The sequence below is a fragment of the Vidua chalybeata genome, chromosome 2 (genome assembly GCF_026979565.1).
Source record: "Vidua chalybeata isolate OUT-0048 chromosome 2, bVidCha1 merged haplotype, whole genome shotgun sequence".
NCBI classification, from domain to species: domain Eukaryota; kingdom Metazoa; phylum Chordata; class Aves; order Passeriformes; family Viduidae; genus Vidua; species Vidua chalybeata.
Genome location: NC_071531.1, coordinates 16,625,612 through 16,652,917, shown reverse-complemented (window position 1 = coordinate 16,652,917; position 27,306 = coordinate 16,625,612). Strand labels below are relative to the sequence as shown.

The 27,306-nt window shown below is 37.8% G+C and overlaps 2 protein-coding genes across 4 annotated transcripts in view; one reads left to right on the top strand and one right to left on the bottom strand.

The window, feature by feature from the left end:
- CTPS2 (CTP synthase 2) overlaps positions 1–4,183 on the bottom strand; it is a 55,620-nt gene extending 51,437 nt beyond the window's left edge. For 2 of the 3 annotated variants that reach the window (XM_053934939.1, XM_053934940.1), the window contains exons 1-4: positions 3,613–4,183; positions 2,005–2,210; positions 561–731; positions 130–230 (exon numbers count right to left, since the gene is read on the bottom strand). In XM_053934939.1, coding sequence (XP_053790914.1) covers positions 130–230; positions 561–731; positions 2,005–2,210; positions 3,613–4,127 — 993 coding nt within the window. In that variant the 5' untranslated portion in view covers positions 4,128–4,183. The remainder of the gene's footprint in view (positions 1–129; positions 231–560; positions 732–2,004; positions 2,211–3,612) is intronic. The other variant, XM_053934938.1, reaches the window with a different exon arrangement.
- A 983-nt stretch (positions 4,184–5,166) lies between these two features.
- SYAP1 (synapse associated protein 1) lies at positions 5,167–20,003 on the top strand. Its single transcript, XM_053933956.1, has 9 exons — positions 5,167–5,182; positions 7,373–7,491; positions 9,737–9,803; positions 11,202–11,275; positions 11,572–11,711; positions 13,260–13,405; positions 17,290–17,348; positions 18,303–18,447; positions 19,876–20,003. Exons 1-9 carry the CDS (start codon positions 5,167–5,169, stop codon positions 20,001–20,003), a joined length of 894 nt encoding a protein of 297 aa, XP_053789931.1.
- The last annotated feature ends 7,303 nt before the right edge of the window (positions 20,004–27,306 follow it).

Genomic DNA, 27,306 nt, shown 5'->3' with positions numbered 1-27,306 from the left:
GTTTTGAATTTCTGCTCTCCATAAAACTTCAGTCTGACCTTTTTACAGTACAGAGCAAAGAGAAAGCAAATGAGCTCATCATGTTCACTGTAGATACCTAAAAGGATACCTAAAAGGTTCCATACTTACCTCAATTACACAGATTTGTGGCTCTTTTTTGTCATCATCCACAGGAACTTTTGCCTGATTCATTACCCATTCCTGAACTGCATCAGTAATGTGTGGAACAACTACAAAATAAAACCAAAGAAGGCAAGCACAGCTTACTTTAGCTCCACATACTAATTTTTGAATGCAAAAGGGGTAAAGTGAACAGAAAGCCAAAAAGAAACTACTAAGTCCTTTCTCAAGTTCTCCTTTCCTTGAGCCCAGAAGCCAAACCTTACAGGAATACGCCCGTATCCCGTATCTTTTGGAAGGGAGAAAGGAGTAAGGTGATGGGGCAAGAAGCAGCCTGTTCTAGCTGATCTCTTCTTTTGTGAAGACTGAATGTACTAAAATTAAAAAATACAAAAATTAAAAATTAAAATTACAAAAAAATACAAAATTAAAAATATTACCTTGAACGGTTTTTCCCAGATAATCACCATGTCTTTCTTTATTAATGACATGCTGATATATCTTTCCAGTGGTGATATTGTTATCTTTATAGAGATTGATGTCCAAAAATCTCTCATAATTTCCCAAATCTAAGTCAACTTCTCCACCATCATTTAATACAAAAACTTCACCTGAAAAATGAAAGTGAAAACAAACAGAAAAACAACAAAATAATCAGAAATCATTAAGCATAAAGCAGGAATACCACAGACATCTTAAAATAGAAGAAAAAAAATTAAATTATATATTATAATATATAATTATATAATTATTATATACAACATATCAATAAAGGCCATGTTGCAACCCAATCTGAATTGTCATTCTGTATGACTTAATATCCAAGTCAGTTTTACATCTAATGTCCATCTCACAGATACACATAGTTTTGCAAATAAAATGTAAGTTACATTGCCAAAATATTTAAGCAACATAAATATTTAACTAGCATTTCAACAGCAGAATAATCCTTCACTGGAAGAAAACAACCTCTAGGAATTGTAAATCAGCAACAAATAAAATATTCATTTACTTGCAGGAGAGAAAAACTATGCTTTTATAAGCATGAATTATTATACATGTTCAAAGTGTTTCACTATAAATTCTTGTTGATTGGATCTATTTTAATGATGGAGGCTTCGATCAGGAGTAAAGTTATGATGAACAAAAATGCTTCTTCAAACGTAATCACCGTTTCTTGAGTTAGTTGTTTCATCCAGTATATTTGGTTCACCATGTCCACAGCAAGGGTTATTTCTGACCCTGAAAAATCCACTTAAAATACCCTTCGGGTTCACACTTTTCTCAATAAATCCATGGCAAAACAAATTACATTACTAATTACTAATGCAGAAAAAAAAATGTGGACAACAGAAATGTATATCCACCAAAGCACAACACTCCAATTCAATGAATTTAGGTTCTCTAAGCTTCACTAATGTTTTTGACTATATTTTTTTACTAAAACGAGAACTTAAGGCAATGCTAATGAAGGCACTTACATTAGAAGGCACAGATACCCAGAGAACAGCATTCTCAAGTAACTCTTAAGGACTTAAAGTTACAAGTAAGTTTCATAGCACTATTTAAAAGGGGTTTTTAATCAAGTTGAACTGAAGACAGCATTAACTGAACAAGTCTTACAGCTAGGATTTTCCCAGTAAAGTGGTATTTTAGAGAAAGGAAGCATCTGCTTATAAGAGGATCTTCAAAAAAAACAGGCTTCTGTTTCTTAACTTAGAGCAGACAGTGTCCTTGAGAACATAGAGTAAGCAACAAACTTTCAAAATAATGATAAAACAAGTTGTAAACACCATACTATTGGTTAAAAAAAGAAAAAAAAACAGAACACATTATTATAAATACAAATGTTTATGTGTATGGCAATAACACTTATCTTCATACCATGTTCATATGGTGAAAAGGTTCCAGCATCTATGTTTATGTAAGGATCAATTTTGATGGCAGTGACACGTAGACCACATGATTTCAGAATGGTGCCAATGCTGCTTGCAATGATCCCTTTGCCAATGCCCGAGATGACACCACCAGTTACCAAGATGTACTTCATTGGAAAATCAGCACACACACAACGACCTTGAGCTGGAAATCTAAAGCAACAAAGATGTACATCTGATGAATGTAAATTCATGTCTAGGAAGATCACACATTCAATCTGCAAAGATCTAAATGGGAATGACCTTCAGCAACATACAATAAAAATGACCATTCTGGAGTCTGGGATCAGGACTCCCCTCTCCCACATTATACACCAATATGTAAGATAAACACTTGTCCCTATCCTAGGTCCTGATGAGGCTGATGAACACACAGAGCTGAAGTATTAATTTACAGTTCTAGACAGAAAGGGGTGCTGAGTGGCAAATCCATAAAAGGACTTCAAAAACTTTTTACTATTTATACACTTCAGCAAACAAAGGCACCAGTGTTGATGAGCTACAAGCTGCATTTTTCCACCCATCTGAAGCAGGATGACACTTCTCTGATCTGTAAATGACTTCACATTCCATTCAGGTGGCTGTGGAGGCTAATCACTGAACAGTGACAGCATAGCTCACCATAAAGCAAGAACTCTAGGGACAAGAAAATCTTTCCTTACTTAAATATCCAATTCACCCAAAACAACACACAACAGCACTTGATCTAATGACCCTCAGTACAAATCAAAGCAGTGTGGTACTTCAGCTGCTGGTATGAAGCAGTAGATACCCAATGAACATTTTAATTCTTTTTTTTAATTATACTAAAGTAACGTAAATAAGGCCTAGATCTTCAGGAGACTGAGTTCAGGAATGTAACAAGGCATGTTATCGTTACATTTCTGGTAATAGGAATTAATAAACTATTTGCTTGTCAATATGATTGAAAAGACCACCATAACCATTAAATGCATTTAACTCAGAAGGAACACCAGGGATTAACTTTTCCCTGCCATTTAATTTTAATACGTAATTCTTTTAATAGCAAAGATTTTAAGACTTGGACCTACTACTTCTGTTTCAGGCTATTCCTTTAGAACTCAGCCAACTTAGCTGTCAACATTAACATCATAAACATCTAAGCCATTTTCAAAGCTCTTTTCAGGAAAACAAGGGGGATAATTTCAACAACGGTATAAACCTTGAGTACTTGCCACTTTAGAACTCTTAAATCTTGCTTACAGAAACCAAAATGAAAAGTTTGCTGTGATTTTACAAAAACAGCGATATCCCAGCAGCTTCAGGAAACGCCTTTACTTGAAATAGGTACGGAGAACTGCAGGCGGTCTGGGAAGTCACTTGTAAAAGATGAAGGAAATAGGGGAGGGAGCGCTGAAAGCGAATACTGGAAGAAATCTTTTTGCTGGGAAGTGGCACACGAATTACTCTGTCCAGCCTTATCTACAGGAGATGCCGCCTCCAGCAGGGATTTGTGGGCGCTGCACCCCAAACGTGCCGCACCGCGGGAGCGCTCGGGGCGCTGCGGCCGAGCAGGGAGAGGCCTCTGACTTACGTCGGTGTTAAAGGCGGCTGCTCCGACCAGAGCCCGGCAGCGCAGAGCAGGAGAGCCCGCCGCGGGAGAGCCGAGCCCGAGCGCACCGCCGGCGGGGCGGGGCCGGCACCTGCCCTGGGGGACACAGCGCCTGCAGGTACCGCGCCTCCGAGCGCAGCCCCGGCAACGGGGACGGACACACGCGCGGGGGCCGGCGACCGGGGACACCCCCGCTGGGCACACACCGGCCGGGACGACCCCCTCCGGGGACGCCCCCGGCGCGGCAGATGCCGCTCGCCCCGCTCCGCCCGGCCGGCCCTGCCGCGGCCCTTCCCCGGCGGAAGTGGCGCACGCGGAAGCAGCGCGCAGCGGCCGCCCGCGGTTCCGCAGCAGCGCCGGCTCGGCCCGAGCGCGGCCGCCGCCCCTGAGCCATGTTGCGCGGCCTGGGCAGCTGGCTGGGGCTGGAGCGGGCGGGCGAGGAGCAGCTGCTGCCCGCCGGCAAGAGGAGCGGCCCCGCGGAGCAGGAGCAGCACCATGAGGAGGAGGAGGAGGCAGGGCCGGCCGGGCAGGAGCAGGGCGAGCTGCAGGGGGACTCGGAGGCGCTGCTCAGCCAGGCCAAGGGATTCGGCAGTGAGTGTGTCGGGGCTGCCGGCTCTCAAATATGAGCTAAGGAAACAAGGCTGCAAAGTGCCTTTCGATTATCCCCCTTTCAGAGCTGTTTTTAAAGGAGCAGCGTTTCCTTAAGTATCAGTTCTGTTGGCACTGTGGGAGGTGGTTTGTGTGTAGAGAGAATAGGTCTGTCTGCGTAGAATAATGTACTTCATGGATTGCACTGTGGGCGTTTGTGTTCTTTTCATAGAAAGATAATGGGGTTTGATGATTTTGTTGAACATGTCTGCAGTCTTAGAATCACAGAATGGTTTGGGTTAGAAAGGACGTTGAAGATAATCTCATTCCAACCCCCTGCTATGCCTGCTAGACCAGGCTTAAAGCCCCATCCAGCCTGGCCCTTTCCCCTGACCCTGGCATCCAGTTGCCAGGGATGGGGAAAGCTGTAATTTGCAATAAGTAAAGTTCCTGCTTTACTGTAGTGAATTCTTGGATAAAGTTAATCCACAGTATAGACCTACACTCATTACTAAAGTTTTTTTTTAAGGAAAGGGGTTTGTTTTTTTTTAAATCGATGCTCTGAAATTCTGGATCAGTGCGATCTGAGAGGTTAATCTGAGCTGGTTTCTGTACTGTGCATTGTCTTGGGCAACCAGAACTGCAGCAGTTTAGTCTGTATAGTGTGCTCAAATACCTGTCTAGTTGTGGTAAATTGATACGAACTTGCTGCTGACTCTGATTGTTCTAATCTGCAAATTACTCTGATTGTTCAGGAAGGAAAAAGGACTTTGAGTTTCAGGGGAAGAATAAGTATTGACTATTATCTATATAAAGATCCATCCATAACTTGCTCTGCAAATGAAAATTTGGCTTAGTGGTCAATGGGTCCATTGTCTGTGACACCAGAATAGATTGTGGTGGAAAGGCTTTCTTGCTGTTTTAACACATCATCCTAGAAACCTCTGCATGGCCAACAACCTGGGTAACTGTGTAAAAAGAATCTTCTGGCAGATAAAGATTTTTTTTCGTACAACAGAATCCTTATAGATATTATTTTTGCTCACTGTCATGCCATTTAATACAGAAATTATGAGCGTTTTGTCAGCGTGAACTAATAATAGAAGTATTGCTAGATACGTATTTTTAATACAGGCATACACTTGTAAGATGGAAGACAAGTTTCTTAGTCATTTGAAAATGTTATTTTCCACCACAAATTCTATTTTTCTAAGGCTTCTGCAGTTTTATAAATAAAAAGCATTTTGCTCTTCAGCATGGTTCCAGGACTGGCCAATACCACTTTGACAATAATGCTGGAATGTCACCAGACAGGAAATGCCTCTGCACATTTTGCACCTAAAACAATTGCATATAGGAGAAGTTCCAGGGATACATGAAACAACCAATAAAAGCTGGTAGGGAGTAAGCAGTCCAGTAGGTTGCTGCTTTCTCTACTCTCATAAGGGGAATAATGTATATGTCTATGTCTAAAATGTAGAACTTCACCTTTTTTTATACCTGAATCATGTGATGGGTTATAAAGCCTGATAACAGGTATAAAAGATGCTGGTAAGTACTTGAAGGATGTTTGACTACCACCATTTTGTGACTTGTTACAGATTAAAAAAGTTACACATAAAAAAATGTCTTAAGGCTTGGCTAGACCTCTGCATATTTTGGTATTGATTTGGTGATATCATTACAAGAGAACATTTTATCCAACCCAGAGAATAGTCAGCTTTCCAAGAGGTGACATCAGTGTTCCAAAGTAACTCATTCTACCAGTGGCTAACAACCATGTGTTAAAGGAACTTTTAATTTTTTTTTCATTATAAGATTATTTTTTACATTTCTAACCCATAGGGAAACTGTATTTTTGAGAGTTCTTGAGAAGGAGGGTGGTCTTTTGTTTGAAACAGAAGTGCTGGGTTTTGGTGGGGTTTTTTTGTGTAAAAGTCAGAGGTGATTCTCTGGAGTAACTGAAATATGTGACTTCTATTGAGCTGACTACCAAGCAGCGCCCCCAGGTCCCTTTCTGCAGGACTGCAGGCTGCTCTCCAGACACTCATCTCTCAATTTATGTTCATCCCACATGCAGAATCCAGCATTTATGTTTGTTAAATTTCATGCCATTGATGTTTGCCCAGATGTTCCAATCTATCTAGATCCCTCTGCAAGTATTTTATTTACTATGGCACTGACACAATGTATGTACTGGAACCGAGGTGCTGCAGTGGAATGCAGCCGTTAAGGTGTAATTAAGTGCTTGTGACATCATGCTATCTGAGAAATAGTACCAATGTTTTAAAATCACTTGTCTGTAAGCTGATACTTGATGTTTCTGAAGGTTTATGATATACATCTTGCTTCTTGCAAGATGCTTCTTGTACATTTGTTATCCTTAATTAAAATGTAATAATACATGCAGATGGCCATGCTATGTGTATGTAGTTCTTTCCCTGCCACCTCTCTTCACTTCAGCACTGCTAATACAAAGAATGTGAGTCTTTGAGAATATTCTTCATTGCTGTTCTGACACTGAATGTTTTCAGAAAATATGGCTCAGAAAAATGAGCAAACAGGGCCACAGTGCTTTTCTCTTCCTTAAGAGAGGAAGATAATGCAAAACAGATAAGGGCAAACATCAAGAGCAAGCTTCTATGCCAAGACTTTTAAAGGAGGTGTTACCTGCCTTAAATTTTTCATGGATTTGCTGCCTCAGTTTATAAGACTTTATTGTGCATGTTGATTTTCTTAAAAACATATATAATTCTGTTTTAATACTGTGGTTGAGTTACTTTGTGATTTAATGTCTCCAAAACACTTATATGAAGTCAGGAAAGACATTGCTTCAGTAAACTCATTGGAAAGGAGTATTTCAAGGACCATTAGCAATATTTGATTTAGTAAACAAGGTTCATATATAAATATTTGATTTGCAGAAAGTTGTGATCATCATCATCATTAAAGAATATAAACTAGGAAAGGATAAATACAATTTTAGGAGTTTTTTGTAGGCCAGAAGCTGGGTTATTTTGAAAGAAACTTTTTAAGTTTCTTTAACTTTTAAGTTTTAAGTTTATCTTCTAAAGAGAAGATAAAATAAATGTAGAAAGAGAACTGGATGTAAAGAAATCTGTTCTGAGGTCTTTGTTTTTTTTTTCTGTGAAAGGTTACCTCTTCAATTTTGCCTCTGCTGCTACAAAAAAGATATCTGAGTCTGTTGCTGAAACAGCACAGACAATAAAGAAGTCTGTGGAAGAAGGAAAAATTGACAGTATCATCGATAAGGTAATTTATTTCTAGACACTTGATCTGAAAGATCTGTTTGCTTACCATTGTTACAACATGCGTCAAAATCTGGCATTTGATAACATTTCTTTAAACTGTCTTTAGATATTATGTCTTTCAAGAGATACTGTGCATCTCTTGTCATGATGAATGATGTGACTGAAATGTTTATTCATGGTAGAGTTTCCAAAAATGGTCACCCTGCTTTTCTCAGTGCTGCACCCATGTTTGTTCAGTTCCCTCAGGATGTTGATAGACTGGAAAAAGACTAGAAGAAAATATTTAAAATGCCAATGTAGGTGGAAGGGCTGAAAGAATTTGAGACAGGCAGTTGGGGAATGTCTGTCCCAGGATGTGTGGACTGGTTTCTTTTTGCCCCACAGTTTAATTAGTTAGAAAAAGGAATGAGGTAGCTTACATCTTATAGGCACCTCTGTGCAGAAGTCAGAATTAGCTTGGCATTGTACATATTGTATCCTAGGACCATAGGGGTATACAGGTACAGTGAGCTAATGAAACACCTTGTTAGTGTCCTGCTCTTTTCCCCACCCTGACCCTGCCCCATAGTTCTTACCCTCTCTGTTCCTGTCTGTCAGCTCCAGTTGCTTAACTTGTGCCAGCAAGTGTTCTTCCAGTGTAGTAAGCCACAAATCTGGCAGAAGGAAAAGAAAAAAAAAAAAAAAAAAAGGCAGCAATAAGTGCCATGAAGTGTTCTGTGTTTGTTATTGAGAGATCTGGGAAGGGAAGGGAACTGGTCAAAACCATCCCAGCAGTAGTAGGACTGTGCATCCTTGTCTGACACAGGCAAACCCCTTTTCCTGCTTCTGTCTCAGACATCCCTTCTGGGGAACTACAGCATTACCTGTTTATTTTTTTAATACAACAGAATCCTGCTTCTTGATATAATTAGTGTTCATGTTGTCTTCCATCAAATTAATTTCTATTATGATCACATTTTACATTTTGTCTTTATAGACAGTTGTCTATATAATAATAACAGAGATCTGTTTCCTTCTACGGTAATATCAGAGTCTAATGTAGTTTTGATATACATCAAAAGGGAAAAATCAAGTAACAAGGTTATTTGTTAATTTAATACACTAATAATAGTGCTTCTAAGAAACTGTAGCTAAGTACCTACAGCATATTTTATGCCAAAAATAGTTTTCTTTTTTCTGTTACTGTTGAAGAGTAATATGAATTCCCTGTTTAAATTAATCAGTATTATATACAGGAGGAACAAGATTATACCTGTATCATCATAAAGCTTTCTTCTTATACCATATAAATTGTTTTATTCCATAAGTAGAAAAAAATTAACATAATTTGAAACCAGAAGGAACCAGAATAATCTGTTTGTATAACTGACACTACTATAGTTCTCTCACTGGTAGTAATCTTAATTTCAAATACTCGGTTACTGAAGGAAAAAAAAAAAGTAAGAAATTTATCAGGATTTAGCTTGAAGACTTCTGTGCATTTTGGTAACTTGTTAATCCATAGACCTCACCGCATAAAGTTGTATTTTTGTTAGTGGTTTAAGTGTTCATTTCTAGCTTCATCTTTTTTACCTCTGCTTTCAACCACATTTGAAGAACATTTGCATTCTTAGTTCTAGATTATGGCATACCAAATTCTGAGACCATTCTCCATTTTTAAATTCTAAATTCAATATAGAATATTTCCATATATGATTTTTAAAATGAAAATTTGTCAACAACAGAAGTAGAGAAGTTATTTTGTTTCAGCTAAGCAAGTGTTCTGAAATGCAACTTTACAATTTTGAAAGTCCAGTTTCTTGCCATGGATATATTTCTTAGGCAACTCTTGAAACTTTTTTAAGGCCAAGAGTATCTCTAAGGGCTAGTGCTTTAAAAACGTGTTTAAATAAACCTAAACAGTCTGCATTGGCTGTATTTTATGCAGTGAGACAGTAAGTGGATATGCATAGTATGCCAATGTTCAAATTATCAGCTAAGATTCTCCTTTTTTTCCCGTGTCCCCTGAAATTGATAAAACTATAAATATACTTTTGAAAGCATACACAATAGTTTTAAATGCAACATCAAATGTTTCAGTAAAAGGAAGTCTATGACTGACATGAGACACCTCTAACTAACAGGAAGGGCCACCATGGATATAAGAATATGCACTGTATTTGAAAGCACCTTCTGACTGAACATAAAACAAGAAGAGTGAATTTTAATTATTTTTTTAAATTGCGGTTCCCTAATTTTTATTTTAGACAATTATTGGAGATTTTCAGAAGGAACAGAAGAAATTTGTCCAAGAGCAGCAAACCAAAAAATCAGGTAATATATGCTTTTCTTGATGATGTCTAACATCACATAAGTGAAACCTTGCTGAAAGCTGGATAATTGAGCTGTATCTAAAACTAATCTATCAAAACACTATTTAATGAAATACATTAAGTTATGACAGAATTTAATGCATGTGGTGGAATAGGAAGATTCTATTTTTAAGTGGGATTAGTGTTGCATTACGTAGTTGGTTTAGATTTGCTTTTTAACCAAATTCTGCTTTGTGAAATAAACGCAAAGATCACCATGCTAGCAAAGTTTTCTCACATTGTGTTTCATCATTGACTTCTATCTTTTTAAGATAAAAGTTACCTGAATGCAAAAGTTACCCTGTGTTACCTGAATGCAATAATTTCTGACAGTTTGAGTATGTAGTGACTCTGTTAATCTTTAAAATGAGCTGGTTTTAAATGGATTGTGATAAAATTTTTCATGGTGTTTTTAGTTAGTGTGTTAGTCTGGTTTTTACTTGCAAGATTGTTTATGAGATTGTGTTGTCTGTATTTCTGTCTTTTTGTCTGTTAGTAAACTTGGGATTCTCTTCATATATGTCTAAAAGTTTGTGAAAATAGGTAGCTAGATTGGCCAAAGGAGGAGTGACACGTGGCCTGACTGAAAGAAGCATGAGCATCTGATGTGGAACCATGTGGGTGAAAGATCTTGCTGATATCAGCTGCACAGGCAAATAAGTGTTATTAGTAAGGGCACAAGAATTATTTATATGCTACAGATGCATCATAGTGTCTCTGTAGGTTGAATTTGCATTGACAGTGAAGAGATTGATAAATATCTATACATCTACAATAGTTTATTTTCCTCTCTGTACAGCCCAAAGAATTATTTCAAAAGTATCTGGATAACTATAAAAAGCTGCTGAACTGGAGTAGGCTTGCTCAGTGTATAAGAGGTTGTAATTCATTACAAATTTATAACATTTTTCTCCATTGTTAAAGAACTGGTGTCTTCTGGGTGTAAGTTACTTTGCAAACTTAATTTAGACAAAGTTTACACATTTTAAGTGGATCTGGAAATATTATTTGCAGGCACCTTAAACAGTTATACAGCACTACTTCAGTAGCTAAATGAAGAGGCACCAAATTCTAACTGGTGCATGCTGCAAAGACATCCCCACAGATTTATTTTTACAATTATAGAGATCAGCAACTATTTCATTATTTTGGTTTTCTTTTTTACTTCTGATAAGCAAAGATCTATTTCTAGGGTTTCTCTTAATGCCATGGACTTAGTTTAGGAAAAAGACACAATGACTTGGCCTACTGGTGTAACTCTGCTTACTTTTGTGACAATGTTACCTTATGTAAGGTCTGTTATTTGGAGTGAGTTTTTTTCAAGTAATATATGTGCAGTTATCTTCCTCCTTTCTACTAGAAGCAGCAGTGCCTCCCTGGGTAGACAGCAATGAAGAAGAGACAATTCAACAACAAATACTGGCTTTATCAGCAGTAAGTATTTCATTTCCTGTAAGATTTGAAATTTTCTCTTGGAAAAATTAAAACTACTGGGTTTTTTAAATAAGTTTATTAAATTATGTGTTTTCAAGATATTTTTAATATGTCTGTCATGACACCAATCATGTGCAAGAGTAAATAGTTTTATCAGTTTCAACTTGAACCACAGCAGAGCTCAATATATTTTTTATTTTTATAAAGGCTTTACAGATTGCTTTGCTGCTCTTGTGTGTGAAATATGGTGTCCTTTTTCTGATATCATTTAATGGCTTCAAATATGTTCTTCAAAGGATAAACGGAATTTTCTGCGGGATCCTCCAGCAGGTGTGCAGTTTCATTTTGACTTTGATCAAATGTACCCTGTTGCACTGGTCATGTTACAAGAAGATGAGCTTCTCAATAGGATGAGATTTGACCTTGTTCCCAAGCAGTAAGTAATTTCTGCTGGTAACTGTACCATCATGTTTTTAATGCATCTGTAAATACTCATAGATTTTGTTTCTTTCACTTCCTTCAGTTCTTTATGTTCTTCCTATGTGCATATACATTTTTATGCTAGTGTCTAACACATGCAATATTGCATGTGCATTGCAGTTTAGCAATTTGAGGTAAGGAAAAAAGTATATCTGCGAGACAGAACTAATAATGACCTGTTGACTTAAGTATGGGAGAGGTCCTCAGTATGTCTAGTGTGCTAAATTAAATTTTTTTTTTCCTCCAAAGAAAGGTAAAGGCAACAATCAAAATGTTCAGATCTGTTGTTGTAACTGACATCCCAAAAAGGTGATTACAGATAGTCAGAGACGGCCCCTGAAGAAATGGTAATAGAATGTGTCACAAAAAAGCAGAAATGCAAGCAAGAAAAACTGCATTTGGGTAGGAAATGGGAAAAGCTCTGTGTTACATAGCTTTATTCGGAGCTGTTATTCCTTGTCCAGTCCCAGACTCTGTTCCTAATGCTTATTTCACAATTCAACTTTCTATTTAAGTGAGAGTTCCTAACATTAGTCTCCTTGTCTAAGGCTGAAAACGGAAAGAAAATCTCTCTTTGTGACATTTCTGTCTTAAATCTCATCCTTTTATAAACCTTCCCAGCTCCTCATTCTGTTTACCTTCTTTGTTGTCAGTTCTGAAGATCTGCCCATATTCTCTGATGCTGTCTTCAGCCTCTGGTCATGCTATCCTTGCCTTTTCTACCACATTGCTTAATATTTTTTTCACCTTTTCTTAGTCTCTGTCACTGTTTGCCTGAATAGGTGTGAAAGTAACTTCATGCTTTCTCAACCTACACAAGTTCCTCCCCACAGATCTTGCCATTTCTGTCTTCTGTTGCCTGTTGGTTAAAGTTGGGTCTTGTCTTTCTTGCTGGAGGAATTTCAGAGGGAAATGTTACCTGAGGTAGGGAATAGTCTCCCACTTACCAGAGCTTGCCATTTCCCAGATGGCAGTTTCTCGTTACTGTAGGTTCTGTGGATGTGCTGAAAGATGTGCAGATATTGAAATAGGACTGCTGCAATCTAGGAATGGCTTCTGCCACCACAGATGTTCCAGTTCCACCTGATGTCTAGGGAGGATGTAGACAATTATAGTTTGACAACAATAGAGTGTTTGGCTTAGAGGGGAAGAGAACAGGGTTGCTTGGCTTGTTGAGTTTGTTTACATAATTTTTCAGGAGAGATGGAACAGCATAATATTTTTCCATACCATGTATTGCTGCATGTTGTTAAGCTTTTTCTAGAGTTATAACATTACTATTGTAGGTTCAAGTCAATTGCAAATGTCTTGTGAGAGATCAGGAACTTCTAAAATGATGGACTTTTTAGAATGTGTTAATGTCACAAATTTCTTTTTTAAGATTTTACTTAAATATCAGCTATGTCTATTCCTCCTCTCTGCATATTTAATTTTATTTCACTGCTCGATGGTAAAAAGAACCATATTCCAGATGTAATAATCAAAGTCTGTTTGTTCTCTCTAGTGTAAAGGAGGAAGTGTTCTGGAGAAATTATTTCTACAGAGTGTCCCTAATTAAACAGTCTGCACAACTCACGGCACTTGCAGCTCAACAGCAAGCAGCAGGAAAGGAGGAGGGCAAAGGCAGAGAAGAGGATAGTGAACTGAAAGGTATGGGAAACATTTGTTTTAGCACAGTTCATTAACTTAGTGTAATGCTGTTGTCTAAAATCAAAAGAAAAATTTTTCAAACAGTATTAAAATTGGTAACGTAAAGAGCAGTCTTTTAATGAAAGCCTTCAAGTTGCACATATAATACCTATACGCATGTGCAGCACAAATATTCACAACTTTTATAAGTTTAATTAATTAGCATGTCTAATAAGTACATCCAATAGGAGAACAGTTGCCCTGTAACCCACCCTTGGATCTGCCCCATTGGAGCCCCTCCAAGGATTCTTAGCCCTGTATCTTGTTACATCTACAAAGTATCTTATTATTTCAGCCCAGGTGCTAGTGCAAAACAGGATGTTCTTGTTAGAAACTCTTTTTTCTTGAAAATAAGACCAAACAATTTCAAGAATATGGCATAATATGTGAGAAAGGCTAACTACTGTTCTAAAGTGTGAGAAAGTGCTGAAAACTATACAGCTGTATATTAAAAATGTATAAAGCTACAAATACATTAAAAAAGCTAAAAATCTTTAGGCATCAACAAACGCTCGCTGTATACATCAGGTGCCATCACATTTTTATCTTGGATTGCTTATTAAATCAGGGCCTCTCTCACCATACTTGGTGTCTTTGTGTAGATTGGGGAAGAGGAGGCTCCTGGTGCTTTTAAGGTATTTTCCAGTTTCAGCCAACTTTGTCAGAAGAGTGGAAGTCTCAAGAGGAGAAGCGTTGTACTTGGCTTATGGCAGCTCATGACCATTAGTGTCTTAGTTGTGATTTTTGACTTGTCAGAAAGAAGTAGGAGTTGCCTTTGGTTCACTTGATCAGACAGCAGGTACTAGCCAACCCAGCCAGCTGGCATATGGATTGTTCTTGGGTTTTGTTCATCCCTCATGCCAAACACAAGTTAGTGAGTGATACAGGGGTAGAACTACTCTGGTGGTGGAGTGCAGGGTGTGCAAAGGCCCATAATATATTGTGGAAAGAGACAAAAAGGGGGCCAGGAGGCGACCTGGGATTCAGCCTTGAGATGAAAGAGCTGCTTCAACAAAGGTATCTTCAGTTACATTGATCAGTTTCTACAGGTGATTCTTTCTGTCCCTCTTACAAACGACTGGACCTCTTTGCATGTTAACAGATTCTGCAAGCAGGAATATCTGTGGCTTAAAGAGTATAAAGTAGTTAGTTACTGGCAGAAACACAAAAGATAACCAGTAGCTCATTAAATCTTAGCCTAACCTAGGTACACCCACCACCCCAGTAAGACATCTGAAGGATCTTGACAGGCTGGGTAGGGACTGGACAGAAGGAAAAAGCCTTTTCTGCACCTTGGAATGGTTCTCATATCCCCAATATCAATGATTTGTCATCCATGAAGTTCAGTAATACTTATGTCTTGTTGACACTGCTGGCCTGACTGACAGTCAGGTGATTGCTGCCAAGTTAACTTCTTTTTCCTCTTTTTTGAATATAATATATTTCCATATAGGTATTTTTCCTCTTGAGTCACCTTTCTTATTCTTTTTACAGACTTTTTCACAGGTCTTTTGCACAGCTTAGTAGTCTTCTGCACTGAGCTAAGGTTTCTCAGCTGGGCCTTAGCTGCCCATCCAAGGAGCAGAACTTTGGGGTGAAGGGGAGGTTACAGATGGAATTACAAAGCTGGGCTTCCATGTTGCCTATGTGCCTTTGTTGTCAGTTTGTCTCGTGCTTCTCATTAGGTTTTGTTTGGAGTGCCTGTGTCAGCCTAGGCAAGGTCCCCATATAGAGTGGAAAAAATAGTTTTCTCTGAGTAGATTGAGTAGTAGCCTGTCCTGTCAGCATTGTCATCCAAGCAGTGCTGACAGAACAGGCGACTCCAGAATATACTGTAGACCAAGAGGCACCAGTTCCCACTAGTTTTATTCAGGACAGTTGTTTACTGTCCCAAAACTATGGCTGTTTTAACTGGTGTCTCAGCTTTACAGGAGAGATGGCATCCAATCTACTGAACAACAAAAATGTTAGGTTTGAGTCATCCAAACCCTTGGAAAGTACCATTCAGTCAAAGTGAAAGTTGCTGGATTCTAGTAAAATTCCCATTGTGACTAAAGCAAAACATACCTTCATTTTAAAAAAGCCAAAAAAACTCCATTGTCTTTTGGCCTGTTGCAGCTCTTCTACAGTTCAAACCACCAGTATGGAATATGCAGATAGATTTACTAATGGCTGCATGTTCTGAAATGGCAAAGATACATGTACCAGACTGTAGTAAATGCATGTTTTGTTTGACTCAGAAATTGCATAGATTTGGGAAGCTCTGAATCATACGTGTTATTTTTGGTTTAAGTAACCTCTTTGAAAGCTGGATTCCCTAATTGGAGGCTAAAACTGGAAGTAATTGCCTGTTGGTAGTTCTTCATAATGTTCAGGCTTTCTTCTTAAAGCTGAGTGTCTATAAAATAGAATTGTTAGCCCTCCATTTCTGTGTCTCCTCCTTAGCTGCTATTTTCAGGAAGTTAAATAAGCATGGTTGATGTGAAAGGAAAAGAGAAGAGACAAATGGAAGACATTCCACATTCTAGTGTAAAGGCTATGTAAGATCTATAACAAAATGCCAAGTTGTAGCCCTTCTCTAGGTGTTGGTAGCTCTGTAGTTAGGGAGTAAGTCACCTTGGGATGAGAGCACACTGCAGTGGAGGAGATGATGCCAGGCCAGTAGTCCAGAATGATGCTCATGGTACGTCAGTCACACCTGATGGGGGCATGGCCCAGTGCAGAGCAGCTGTGTCCCATCTGCAGGAGAGCAGCAGGTGGGGTCTGAGGCACCTCTCTTGAGCAGCAAACAGTTACTGCCATGTCCTACAGCTTCCTCAAGCAGGGAATGCTGGAGCCTCTTTGGCTGCAGTGTTGGATGCAGTGAGAGATCCTCTGGAAATAGGAAAGTGGAAGAAAGAGAGAAGATGGGACAGAGCAGTGGGCATTGAGTAGATGAGCTAAAAAAGCAGGGACAGATACCAGTTAGGGAATGATTTTAATTAAAACTGACCTTAATTTTAAAAATTAAACACAAAGAATCAGAAATTGCTGAGTTAGCAGGATGAATCCAGCTGGGCACCCTGTAGAAAGCAGAGCTGCAACCTCAGAGCTGCTTTGCACGTTTAAGCAAAGAGAACTGCTAAGCAAGCACTTGATCACTACCACAGCCTCCCCTGAATGTTAACTGTTCTTGCAGCCACTTGGCTCTTCATTCTAACTCTTCTCCCCTCAGAGTTGCACAAGGAAAAAAGCTTTCCCTTTACCTGCCAGGGAAAAGATCTAACCTTGCTTGTAAACAATCGTTGTGTTCCTTGCACCATGCTCTAAATACAGAATACCAAGTGTTCTTAGGAAATTGGGACCAGCTTCTAGGGTTTGTTTCTCAGAGACTTCCTTCGCCTGTGTGAAAGGTAAGGCTGCAGAACACTGTTCCCACGTGGCCTTAGGGGTGTGCATAGTACGTGTGCAGTCTCGTCTGCCCAAGAGCTAACTGGCACCCATGTGAGCAATAGAACCCAGCCAGGGGAGTTGGAAAACTTCTGTGATAGACAGTGACTGGATTTCATGACCAAGTCTATGCATTTGTAACTTTAAAGATCTTGGGATGTCATTTTGAGGGTCAGAGGGATCCTGTCTATTAAGTTTGGAGCCATAATGAGGAAATGGCTTGCTAAATTTGTCTTAATTAAGAATAGAAAACTGTTTTGCTTTGTTTTTGAAAATGGTTCACCTGTGGCTAAATTCAGCCTTTAACCACAAGGATTCCTTAAAATACAGTATTTCCTTGTATATTTAACAGCTATGCAAATTAAATTAGATTTTTATATATTGAAATGTTATCTACCCTTTTTTTCCCTTGATAGAAACAGTACGGCCAAAAACACCGCCTGTTACAATAAAGCCTCAAATAAAATCACAAGAGGTAAAAATGCTGTTATATTTTATCTGGGATTTAGTATGTGAAGCTGTTCCTTAGTAAGTAATTATGTATCTTTTTGAGTAAGTTCTGCTATGAAATCATAATAATATAGTATCGGACAGTCCTAACCTGCTGCTGTTCTGCTGTGATATTAATTTTCAGCATAAAATCTTGGAACTCATTTTTAGTAGCAGAAACAGTAGTTTATCTGAAGAATGTTTTCCTTAGTATCCTACACATTATGATGTGATTTTACTGTCAAGAGTGAAATTTCCAAAACATTTGGAGTAGAAGTTTAGCATTGCATTGAGACATGAGCAGTACCTTCATAAAAATGTATTTGTGTGCCATGTTCTGTCCAACTCTTCAAGCAGTGGTCAGGCTGACGTACAAGGAATCTAAAGGATGCATTGCAATAGCAACACTGTTTTATTTCACTTTTGCTTGGTACTGCAACTGCCTTTACCTTAGACACATAATGACCTTTGTTCATTTCTGGATTGTAAAATTGGTGCCAGAGAACACTCTTGGCAGAAGCAGAGCTGTGTGTTCACTTGCCAGTAATATGCAGCGGGCAAAGATTTCCAAAGAACAGTCCTCTCTTAATCTTTGATGAAGAAAGGTGTTACTGAGTCAAATTTTTAATATTTAGGTCCTGTTCTAAACTGCTCAGGAGTTTATTATTGTTTCTGAAGATTACAAACTCAGAATTAAAGTTGTTAAGAGAACACAAAGACAGCCTAGAATGTAAACCAGATCATTTTCAGTACAGCTATCTAACATTTTTGTTTGTGCAAAAATACTTGTAAGGAAAAGTAGCCAGTAAAGAAAAACAGTTGTGAGAGTAGTGCACTTGGGTTTTGCCAGCTCTAGTTAAAGGCAGTCACGAGTGAAAGTATGTATGATGACTTTTTTTACCCTGTCTGGATAAATTTATACTGAAGTGTCTTGTTGCAGGATGAGGAAGAGATTTCCACAAGTCCAGGTGTATCTGAATTTGTGAGTGATGCTTTTGATACCTGTAATCTGAATCAGGAAGATCTAAGAAAAGAAATGGAACAACTAGTGCTAGACAAAAAGAAAGAGGCTTCAGTAGTAGAAGGTAAAGCTACTATTACCTCTGTTTCTTACAGGTTAATTTAAAAGAAAAAAAAAGTTGTAATTCAATTTGGAAAAGTAGATCTGTGACCGTTTTTCCCAAAGTGTATGAAACAACCTTCAGTGAGATATTGCAGAAATTAATGGTAATTTTCGCCATGGTCAAACCACATCTTACACAGAATGTTAACTGTGAGTGATTTAAATCCAAAGAACCTAGGAGTTTTAGGTCGCTCTTTTATGAAAGTGAGTGAGGGGTATTTTTTTCTTTTTATCTCCCCCTTTCTCTTTCATAGGTTCTTCTGCATATGAATTGTTTTCTTTAACTGACATCCTTGTAGGTCAAGTATGGTATTTGAAAATCAGGCTCTGTTTTCTTCTTTTGGCACCAGCTAAAATGGCAACATTTGCACCAGACTATGTGCTCAAAGAGGCCTCTGCCTATAAAGGTTTATAGGCATTTGGAACAGTTAAAATTTACCAAATAGTTGTGAGAATGATGATAAGAAATTAAGTGGAGCTTATTAATTAAAATAATTCAGAAGAACTAATATCAGTGTAAAGAGCATGAAAACAGTCTGTGATGATGTGACTCTGGCCATACATAATTTACTTTGACAAAACTTGTATATGTAGCTGCTTAACACAAAATTTGCAGAATTTTCTTAGAATGTGCTTTGGATTTTCTTGCATCTAGTTCCTTGGTGAAAGTGTTTCAATAGGTCATTAATGTGTTACTTGTTCAGAGAAATCTCAGCTGGCCTGAACTGATTTGGACTCTGGAATTGCGAATGTTCCTGTGCAGGCTGAAGTACCAGCCAACATGTAACACATCAAACACACATCTCCTCCCCCACACTCTTGCCTATGATAGGCAGAGCTAATTAAAACAAAGATTAACAACACAGGAATGCCTTCTGACTAATTTTTTGCCCTGAAGTATGAAATATGATTACCTTTAACCCTGATTAAATGAGCTTGCCTAGCTACAAATGTCAGTGAGGAGAGTACCTTCTTCTTTATTTTAAACTAGCCACAGTATTTGATCTTGATTTCTTTTTTCCATAACAGTATATCCACACTTTTACAAGCTTTATTTTTTATGGAGATTTAAAATTGCAAAGGGAGATTCAGTTGAAAGTAGAGTGAAAGACTGTAGAAAATTATCTTGCAAAGAGATACTCATAATGACTTAGCTATTTATATCTTTATTATTGTATACATACAGGAATATAGCCTTTTATATTAATTAATTCCTACTTGTGATCAATAGGAAGGTTAAATTTCTGAAGTGCCTCTTGTTTCTGAGGAGAATAGTCCATAAAGTTTAGGAGATATAAGAGAGATTCAGTACAAATTCATCTAGTTTTATATAAATAAGCAACATACAACATTATCTGTTAAATTCTTACACATCATTTATCTCTTTTAGAAGAAACTGCTGATTGGGAAAAGGAATTACAACAAGAGCTTCAAGAGTATGAGGTGGTGACAGAATCAGAAAAGCGTGATGAAAACTGGGATAAAGAAATAGAAGAAATGCTACAAGAAGAAAATTAAACATTTTCACAAAATCACTATAACCCAAAGCTCTTTTGGAGGACTGACATGGATTTCTGCTTTCATATTTTGCTTACAAAAATATCTTCAGAAGACATAAAAGAATCTAAAGTCGTTATAATTCCATATGGGAATACAACCAGTATTTCTGTTCTTTATATGAGCAGTTTCTGAACTTCTATATTCTTCAAAAGAAAAAAAAAAGAGGAGGCAGATACTGCAGGTTATAATTAAAAGTGATAACATTAATACATGAAGCAGTGGTTCAGTTTGAAGCATTTTTAGGTGATCAAGAAGCTCTTCAAAGAGATTTCTAAATCTAAGAACCGCAGTTTTTTTTTTCTACAGCCTTCTGTTTGGGATGTAAAAATGGATGTTGTAAGTAACTTAGTCCTTGACAACAATTCTCTCTTGATACTTGCACTCTGATCCCTGTATAATCTGTAAATGTGTACTATTTTTAAGGTACTTATAGTTGGTAGATTTCACATGTATTTAACTTCCTTAATGTATGTAGCCAAAGAATTTATAGAAAACCCTATCAAATAGCCTTCAAGGATTTGGTAAAACATACTAATGCAGACTCCAAAAAAAGCTGATTATTTATCAGTCAGGCAGCAAACTTTTAAGCATTTAAATTAGTAGAGTTAGTAACTGCTTGAATTAAATTTGGGTTTGTTAATCACATTTAGATACTGCCTTTCCCCACAGAGAGAAATGGTTTAATGCATTCTTTCTGTAGAAGGTTGTTATGTTTCCATTTAATTTTACTGTCTGAGCTGAGAGCAAATTAAATGCTTCTCCTTAATTTTAAGTGCTGATACATTTATGTGAAAACTTTCACTGGTTTGGACATCTTTATTAAATATTGTAAATATGTATAAAATTGGCTCATTTGTTTGGAGGGAGGGCAATGAGGAGTAAATATGCTTCAGACACAGATTTTTTAAATACAGTGCTTAAGACATAGAATTTAAATTTAAAAACAGGGTTTTTTTTTCTCTAGAAGGTTTTTGATTCTTCATAGGCATCTGGATGTTTCATGTAGTTATACTATTAAGTCAGTACCTTTATATATAGATAAATGAAAATTTTATGTTCGGTTTGTCATCTATTTCGTAAAGTTCTATGACAAAGCATTCATGAAATTCCAAATACAAAGGAAAATGGGTAAAATTAAGTAGGTCGGGGCCATTAAGCACAATTGAATTATAGGCATGTTACATACAGTAAGCTGTGTCTTAATGACATAATTCTGCAGAAAACTTTTGTAAAGAGACTGAAGAGATTATAGCTGTAATTACTCAGTCAATATTCATCCCGTGGGAAATGAAAAGAGCTAAGTAGTTTCCACTGCTGTTACTGTATGAAAGGAATATTTTAAATTGTCTCCATTAGCAACTTGGACAGAAAGTTCTCCTCTATTTCTTGCTATGGAAAAGGAATTGTTTTAAACCTGCATACATTTGGCTTCTCAAATTAGTTCATTGCCATACTTTCTCAACTTTAAACATTTTAAGCACATTTTAAGCACATGTATTTTTCTAGGGTTTTTCACTTAGTTTACAGATGCAAGGTAAGTCATGGTAAATAAGATGTACTTAAGGAGCTTTTATATCTGGGATTAATTAAAGATGACAAAAGTTAAATCTGTTACGCTTATAAAAATAAGTATTCACAGCTCAGTGGTTACTCCTGACAAATACAACTGCTGTAGATTTAAGCAGGAGATATTAGGATCTGTCTACTGTACAGTTTGACGTGACGCCTTCTAAAAAGATGGATAATTCTATTCTGATAGTCGTAAATATTCCCTGGATGACAGAGAGCTCCAAAATCACTGCTCCAAAATCTGCTTTCTTAAAAACAAGCCTGATCATGCCTAATGTTTTCAGGTGTATGATGGCCTTACTTGCATGGGGCTTGTACATCAAGCTTCATCTTTCTTTTCATGTAAGTATAACCTATATAGTGGTCATAGATATTAAATTCCTTTTCTCAGAAAAGATGGTCCCTTCATATAAAATTTTCATTTTTTCCCTTTTTGTGAAAAGCAAGTATATATATAAAATAAAAGAAACCAACCCACTGCTTAAATTTGCATTTAAAAAGACAATAAGGTAGCAGGGCTGAATCTGACTTGAGCTCTGATATTTAAAGTCTCTTACCAAAAGTCTTATTAATATTTTCAAATCTGGGTATCTGGTTTTAAGCTGGAAAACTGAAGTAAATTCTCCATAATCCTGCATTTTTCAGGCCTTGCCTGTGCCTTTCATTTAGGTAAGTGCTATAAGTGCCTAGCAGTTCTTATTGTGCATGGGAAGAGGGAAAGCTTCTGCATTCCACTTGCCACATGAGAGGAGCACAAGTAGGCCTTCTCATGTTCATGGTGAATTTTGCATGGTTTTGTACCCAAATGTGTCATAATAGTATATTACATAAACTGGAGAGCTGGTCTTTTCTTAACAACATCGTTCCAAGCACTGGAATGGTACAGATGCTAAAATACAGCAAAAGAGTGCTACAAAATCAAAAACCAAAAATGAATGTAAATAACAGCATCCTGTGGATACAGTGTGACAGAAAGTACAGTTGTTCAAAACATTGAGAAGAAGCAAACAACAAAACAAAAGATAGTTAACAAATTTTCTTGGAAGTTAAACTTGCAGATTTTTTAATTAACTTCTGGGAAACAGGGCAAAAATCACCCAGGATTCATGTAGGTTAACTTAGAATAGTTCTGAGATACCAGCATCTCCACTTATTCTGTACTGAACAATCATCTTCAGCTATTAGTTTATAATTCCAGTTGGTATTATTAATACCTGTATGGAATTTTTAAAATTTAATAATCTGTCCTGGAGGAAGAGGAAAGATTGTAAAATCTGGGAATAAGAAAAGTGTAGTGAAAAGTTCCCCTACATTTTTATTTGATCACTTACAGATGATCTGTTATCAAAGTTTTCAGTTTCCTGAATTGTTCTAGTAAACTTTTAATTTTTTTAGGCTTTTTTGCCTCGGTATTTTTTTCCTTGCTGTTTGGTGATCTTGGTGGCTGGTGAGGTGATGTATGTAGTACTGAAGTGCAGGATGTCAATTTTAACCTCATGCATTTAAGTAACCCAATTTGCAGGAGTGTGTTGCTGGACTCTGAAATTCATCCTTGAACTGTTGGCCAATCACATATTATTGACTTTTACTTTGCAATATCTATTGCACAAAAAGGAGCAAAGTGTGTCTGGTTACTTCTCTGTGCACTGCCAAGCAGTAGCAGCCACATCAGGCCCTCAGTCCCAGGGCTGTGTCAAGAGTGTGCTTGTACCATTGATGCCTTTTTCTCTAGTCCTAAAAATATGAGCCAGACACAGTTAGGGTGATAAAAAGGGTGATCCTTTATATAAGGATCCTTAGGTGCACAGCTGGTTAGCTGGAAAACACTGAAGATGCATACCCTGCAAGAGGCATATACAATTTTTATAGATTTTGTAAATTGGCATATCTGACAAGAGTCCTGCAACTGACCTGGTGAAGTAATCCCCCCCCCAGTTCTAGTACATTCTAAATTCTCCCCACCTTCAGTGGGGACCAGGCCATATTTACAAAAATATGTCTCAAAAAGCTGGTTTCAACCTTGTTTTCTAAGGAGAACTAAGATAACTACATGTGTTGTAGTGTCTAAATAGATTAAAGAAATTATAATGTACTTTCCAGCTGTTACTTTGAACTAGATACCATTGAGAGACAAAGGGCAACCAAAATAATTAGCATTAGTTTGTCACACTATCATTTGTAATGAGATGACTCTGTAGAAATTAAGGAGGAAATCACTTGCTTCATTTCCTAAAAGACTGGTTTTCATTATGGACAGGTTGGGGACACTTCCCTTTGCTAATTCAGGAATTCATGAATCTATGACAAACCTCTCCAGATAAACTTGGGAGATATAAATAACCCAAAAGTACATAGGAAGATAGGTTATTTTGTCTTGGTGTGGTTCTGGCAAAGTAGGGAAAGACAAGAAAAATGCCTCTAGTTAAGGGCTGTATATAAAATTAGAAGAATAAATATTTGATGCTCTCTGATATATGATGCTCTAAAGAAAACCATGCTTAGTAGTTTTTTTTTTTTTTACTTGTCTGCCTGCATAAAACCTTAATTCTGCAGTTGCTTTTATTTATTTCTTCTCGTGGCTAGGGTTTCCATACACAAATGTGAAGGTTTAAGAGCCAGATAAAAAAAACCTGCTGCTTTTCTGCATTTCCTCTCCTTCCCAATTAAACCTGTTTACCTCACACTCAAATAATGGCCAGAGAATGGGTTGATACACCCAGCTTCTTGTCCCACTTACTTCAGAAATGTTTTAATGTTGACCTTGTGCTCTTTGATGCCAGCAATTTAAATATCAAACAGTTTTGGTTGTGCTGTATCATCACCACCTTTCATCCTGTATCAGGTGTAACAAGATTTTCAAGCCCATCATGTGTTGGGTGGATGAAAGGTCCTGCTGTAAGGATGTTACTGGGGTGGAGAGGAGCTTCCACTGATATTTGCTGTGGATGTAGAAACAACGATCTCTTGGTGGGATGGTAGTGTCAAAAAATTAGTGGGCATGTTCATGAAAGAGCAGGAACCATTGCCTAAGCAGGCAAAAATACTGATGCAAAGGATCTTTCAGGTGGAAGAATGTTGTTATCCAACCCACTTTGGGTTTCTCTGGTTGTGGATGTACTTACTAGTCAGCTGACATGTCTGAGCACATGTTGAAAACAGAATGGTTGTAAGCAATTACAAAGACCACTAATAATGTTTGCCCTGAGTCAGCTAGCAATCTCTCCCTCCTGGCCACTGTGCTGTTCCTGCTGGAGCTGGCAAGCAACCCAGCTTTGGAGGCCAGGTGCCGAGGGCTACAGTAGGGAGTGGTCTGCATCGCCTTGGTCTGGGGAAGCAAGCAAGAAAGAAAAAAATCACCTGCATATTTAAGTCACAAGTGCAAGAGTAGCTTCTGGCTTGGGTATCAGCTCCCCAGTCGTGGCCACTGTAACCCAGGAGAGGCACAGTTTTGGAGAGAGCAGTGCCACTCACCAACCACGAGCCCCACACCAACCACCTGCCTCCTCACTGGGGCCATGGCTCCCCTTCCTACCCTGACAGCTGACATCCCAATTCTATTGCAAAGCATGTTTGCACAAACATGCAACTGGCTGTTGTTCTAATTCATAAAAAATACAGCTCCTTTTTAAAACTGATTCACTACTTCCCTGGTATCGTGGGGTATTTATTGATGTGTGAAGGGGAAAAATCTTTTTATTGGTTTTGAATTTACCTGAGAAATGCGTGACACAGGAAAACAGAAGAACTTGACTTGGCCTGACAAGTTAACTTTCTTGAGTCAAGCAAGAAGTTTCAAACTTCACTCTTCAAATTTTAATGGGGGCAGTTTTCCATATACCAAATAGTGTGTAGCAGCTTTCTTCAAAATTCACCTTTGGCAGTCATTTTCTAGAAGTGAGGTGTGACATGCAACAAGCACATACAAGAAAGCACCACCCAGCTGACACATCCTGGTTGCATTTTCTGTACTTCTCCTCATCTCATTCTACATGTACCCCAATATCTTGTTTTTATCTATAGCTAGATAGTATGTTCAGCCAGTACATGTTTGTAGCGTTGTCCACAATGGACCCCAGGCAACTTCCCTAGCCACCACTGAATTTTAGGATCCTGTAAAGCCTGGTGATTTGTGTTGGGTTTTTGATTTGTTTGTATTTTTCTATTTCCCTCCTGCCTTCATTTCAATTTTTGATTAGTTATTCTATGAAAAGTAACATTGGAAGAATTACTCAGTGTCATGGAAGGAAATGTTCCAAGAAAAATTCTGATAGTCCTTAACTTCTCCAAAGTACCAATAGAAGCAATTATCATAATCGTCATGAGGAAAGGACAAAAATAAATTGTTTCCTGACTACATTGTATGTTGTTACAATGCTGTAAGGAAAGAAATAATATCTTTATTTCACAGTTTCTCAGTTGTCTTTGGTTAAAGATTTGAACGTCTTGTTCTACTTGTCACCTTGCTGATGTGTTTAAACATAATGGAGGAACTAATTTTTCACCCAGTTGCTTGGGAGTGCCTCTGCACTGAGGGCAGTGAAGTACCTAAGAGATGTATCAACCTGGCTGGTAAGTGTAGAAGGTTCATGAAGTCAGACTACCCTTTAGTAGGGTGATAACCACATAACTTGGCTGTAATTCATAAAAACGGAGTAATCCAAAAATTTGTAAGAAGTTGATGACTAAAGATTTCTACCAATGGCTATTTCTACCAAGTTATATCCTAAATAATAATTTAAAATAACTTATTTCCTAGAATTTCAGCTTCTTGCCTGTCAAAACTTGAGACCACTATACCTTCTTGGCAACGGCCAGTTGGGTGGAACAGCCGCTCCTGGTGCGTAGGATTGCATGAACAATCTCCAGCAAGGTCATTTACAGGGCACAACTGAAAATATGTTCTCAGTACATGTATTTACTTGCAGGAATGGCATATAAATTTCCCATACTGTTGACATGCACTTTATTGGTAAGTGCATTTTTGAGGGAAAGCATGTTCACAAGAGCAGAAGAAGAGACATGGAGAGAAAGTTAAATGTAATTTAAAATACTAGAAGTAATTATTTTCATTCAATTTCTCATTTTTATTCCCCAGAGGACAACTGCACTGCAGGCAAGCAGTGCACCAGAGATCTGAGTCCTGATGGTACCTCTCGAACTACACCTGCATCAGCCACCCTCAAAAAAACCTGAACTTCTAGAAAACTGACTTACTAGGAAGAGTATCTTCCTTCACAAAACAATTATAATTGATCTGTGTCACTTTATCAGCAGAAAAAAAAACAAAAACATGCAGTTCATGTGTGAAAAGCATTACTGCTAGAAATATATTCTCTAACATCTGATAATTTTTGAAGAAAACTTTGTTCCCCTTGACAGAGCAGCCTTGTGCCTGCTTCTGCTGCACAATTTATGCGAACTTCCCAGGCACCCAAAGTCACCAAAATAGGGCTCACAATTTTATTGCAGACAACAAGAGCTCTGTGGATCTTTATTCCATTATCTCCAAGTAGCTCATGTTTGCAATTAATCTTCCTTCCATTCAAAAGGTGTCTGAGAGGGGGATGGTGCAAAAGTAATTTATGTTTTGTAAATGATGTTTTATATATATATAAAATAATGCTTGGGAGAAATTAAAAGTAATCTTAAAGCCCTATTTAAGGATTTCATGAGCTATCAAGTGATCAAACAG

What these genes read in the sequence shown, in the direction of transcription:
- SYAP1 (XM_053933956.1), top strand. An exon ending in TTTGACCTTGTTCCCAAGCA is followed by an intron (nt 11,712 to 13,259) that starts GTAAGTAATTTC and finishes TGTTCTCTCTAG; the next exon opens with TGTAAAGGAGGAAGTGTTCT. An exon ending in AGAGGCTTCAGTAGTAGAAG is followed by an intron (nt 18,448 to 19,875) that starts GTAAAGCTACTA and finishes TATCTCTTTTAG; the next exon opens with AAGAAACTGCTGATTGGGAA.